This window comes from Amphimedon queenslandica, unplaced genomic scaffold (genome assembly GCF_000090795.2).
Source record: "Amphimedon queenslandica unplaced genomic scaffold, v1.1 AMPQUscaffold_9249_Cont18790, whole genome shotgun sequence".
NCBI lineage: Eukaryota > Metazoa > Porifera > Demospongiae > Haplosclerida > Niphatidae > Amphimedon > Amphimedon queenslandica.
In genome coordinates this window covers 1-3,298 of record NW_003550479.1, presented here as the reverse complement: position 1 = coordinate 3,298, position 3,298 = coordinate 1, and the positions used below count along the sequence as shown (strand labels likewise).

The 3,298-nt window shown below is 32.3% G+C and overlaps 1 protein-coding gene across 1 annotated transcript; it reads right to left on the bottom strand.

The window, feature by feature from the left end:
• Nucleotides 1-330: 330 nt before the first annotated feature.
• Nucleotides 331-3,292, bottom strand: LOC109590939 (meckelin-like). The gene is made up of 9 exons (XM_020006775.1): nt 3,251-3,292; nt 2,853-2,943; nt 2,653-2,739; nt 2,395-2,521; nt 2,231-2,314; nt 1,978-2,071; nt 1,284-1,365; nt 1,129-1,185; nt 331-1,061 (listed from the first exon to the last, which is right to left on the bottom strand). The coding sequence occupies exons 3-9, from the start codon at nt 2,653-2,655 to the stop codon at nt 1,014-1,016; spliced, it is 495 nt and encodes a 164-aa protein (XP_019862334.1). The 5' UTR covers nt 2,656-2,739; nt 2,853-2,943; nt 3,251-3,292; the 3' UTR covers nt 331-1,013.
• Nucleotides 3,293-3,298: the final 6 nt, after the last annotated feature.

The window sequence follows — 3,298 nt, the reverse complement described above, 5'->3', positions numbered from 1 at the left end:
AACAAGCCAACTCCTTAGTGCTCAGCAAAATAACATTCCTTACATCAAATGACTCAGTCAGTAAAACTAAGTTAAAAATCACTCATGATACGCACCATGCATACTGTAGATAATGAGGGACAGCAAGAGCAGGAAAAACTTAACTGACAACATTTATGAGAACTATACCATGGGGACATATGAAGGTATAATGTTATTTGTAAACGTCCCAACACTCAAAATTCACATACACACACGTGACAATATGTACATGTATGCCTGTATGCATAATCTATTGTACAGTACATTAAGTGATGCATTGTATTTAGTTATAAATTTATTCACAGGTGGTGACAAGTTTAAAGATAATATGATCATTTCAAATTCCTCCGTAACATCAACATTGCAAGAGACATAATCAGATTTGCTACAGTTATAATTTTTACATAATGATGTGTATATGTATCTCGAAAAATTATAAAAATAGAGGATTCTCTCCTTTACATTTTCGGTGAAATTTGGCCAAAGACCCACAGCACAGTATGGGCACTTTATCAAAAATGGCTAGGAGATCCAAACAATCAACAAGTAGACAATGACAGCCAGTCCAATCCTTAAGACTGAGCTGAGGAGCAGTGTATCACTCAGTGGGTGTGGTCACATGAATTCTCAGCAGCGACAACATATAAACAGAAAAGAATTCAATTTGTGATGAGTTTGAATTTTGTTCCATTCATTTGCCACAAAATATGTCCTCCAGATGCTCACAGTTGATGCAGTGGGCGTGGTTGTGGGTGTGTCCTTTGACTGTCCCGCCCCTTTTGGTTTCTCCCAGTCGATGAGGAATATCCTAACAGAGGTCTGTTTCCATATAAGGGTCACTTGTAGCTTGTAGAATAACAACCAAAATATAGAGGAAATGGAGACCAGGCACAAAAATGAAAAGGACAACACAGAACAAAGGATTACAACCAGATAAATAAAAGTCTAAAAAAATAAAATTTTTAAATATTATTTATTAATACAATTATGAACTAGCCAGCATAGACTGCACCTAGAATAACAAACACACTAGCTATTACCTGTCAAGAAGAGAGAATAGACATGTACACATGTACATAAAAGAAGAGGGTGAATTCATGCACTTACTAATAAAGCAATGTTAAAAGCATCATTTCCTCCACTGTATCTAACAACAAATGAAGCCTAATATTTAAAAAAAGTTAATGTTAAGGAAAGATTAAAATTAATATTAATGGAAGAATAATTATGATAAAATATAATAGGAATGGAAGTGAGCTAACTTGTGCATCATTGGTAGGTATAGCCTGATAGGACAGTCTAAGATAAGGAGACTGAATGTGACCACGACTGGTTAACTGTATACTGAAAATGGACAATGAGACATGTAAATTATATTAGCCTAAGAATGGCCTTATGATGTATGCAACCAGTTTCAATTAGATCATACAGGCTGTTATAGTATGTAGTTTCAATTCTTTACATTTTCTGATGCATATACATGTACCTGTACAAGTACTTAAACTTATGTCGTTTACAAACTTTGAACCGATTCCGTTCAAAATTTGATTTTTATAAGTTGCTCAAAATATCAGGTCAAAGACCATCTGTGGCCAAATTTCGTCAAAAATAAAAAAGAAAGGATTCTCCATTTAATAATTCTTTCCTGATGCATATACCACATAGAAGGAAATTTTGGAGATAGCTAAATTTGGCAAATTTGACGTTTTGATAGCCATTTGCCAAAATAAAAATCCACAATTTTGAGCCATTATGCGCATGCTCAATGGCATATGGCCACAAATTTCACTAAATTAAAAGTCGGCAATCACCAAAATTTAGCTGTTCACCAAATTTAGCTCCCTCCAAAATCCTGTTATATGGTACATGTTTTTGTTATATATAAACTCTGAGCTGATTTCTCATTTAAAATTTAATTTTTGAGGAATTTAAAGTTTAAGCTAATTCCAGACTTACTTGATTTCAGTGTATTCAAGATATGATGGAGTGCCAGTGACTGACTGGTGGGTATAGAAACGTCTCACAAACTGCCACTGAGAGCTATCATCACCTAAAATAAACACAATCAATAAACACTACATGTAATGAAAGTAAATAATTATAACCTACATGTATTAACTATATACTGCCTATTACTACATTGATAAGATAGTGTACGTAATAATAATAATTATTATTATTGTATAAATACATTTTCATTTACACATACCTTCATTAACAAGTACACCATTATTGTCACGATGACCACTAATTAAGACTGGAATGGGCACCAACATATTACCATCTTTGATATCTTATGTAACATATTATAAATAATTCAATATATACACCCTCTAGAGTGAAGCCATAAAACTAGTTGAGTTCTTAGGATACATATATCATAGAATATAGGGCTAGAGCCATCAGTCATAAGAGCAATGGGGTCAAGAGAACACTGTATTTCATAATGAACACCAACTTGCCAAGCGGTAGTCATCTTTGAAGGACGATCTTTACACAACTAAAAATAAAATATAAACTATATAATAATAATAATAATAATAATAATAATAATAATAAATAATAATGATGATAATAATAATAACAATAACAATGATGATCATAAAAATAAGTGATAGGTGTTATCATTACCATGATGGTATTGTTGACGAGGCTTAAATCTAAAAATGTTTGATTCAAAGCAAACCGTGCAGCATATATAGGAAGGATTGATGAGTTCTGTTGAGAGAAGAGAGAAGGAAAGGAGAGGGAAGAGAGTACAATTAGTGGAGGAGTATGATTATTACTGGCCGAAGCCTACAATGAATAGTATTACATGAATGCATGCTTACTGATGTAGAAAAAACAGTATTAATGACTGTGTTAGTTAAATACTGCTGAGCACCAAACTGAGCATAATATACTTTAGGAACTAGATTAGGCCTACAATAAATAATTACATGTAAATAAAATGATTAGAAAATAATAAAAAAGGGATATAAAAGAGAGAGATGAGGAGGATGGTACAATACAGTATAGGGGGTATATTTTACGGGGGTTTAATTTTACTAATGGCGCAATTTAAAAAAAATTCGTGAAAATTTTATCCATGAAAATTATTTTTTATCATATTAATAAAGGACAGTAAAAAAATGCAAAAAATTTTTTCCTTTAAATATAGGTTTAAAGGTGATTTTCATGAAATATTTTACCTGGGAAATATGCCCCCTAGCGGTATTTACAAACTAACAAAGTTGATGAAAGATGTCTAATTTCCTGACAAGATTGATCAGTCATG

What these genes read in the sequence shown, in the direction of transcription:
- LOC109590939 (XM_020006775.1), bottom strand. An exon ending in TGGTGTACTTGTTAATGAAG is followed by an intron (nt 2,072 to 2,230) that starts GTATGTGTAAAT and finishes TGTTTATTTTAG; the next exon opens with GTGATGATAGCTCTCAGTGG. An exon ending in CTTTTAACATTGCTTTATTA is followed by an intron (nt 1,062 to 1,128) that starts GTAAGTGCATGA and finishes TCTTCTTGACAG; the next exon opens with GTAATAGCTAGTGTGTTTGT.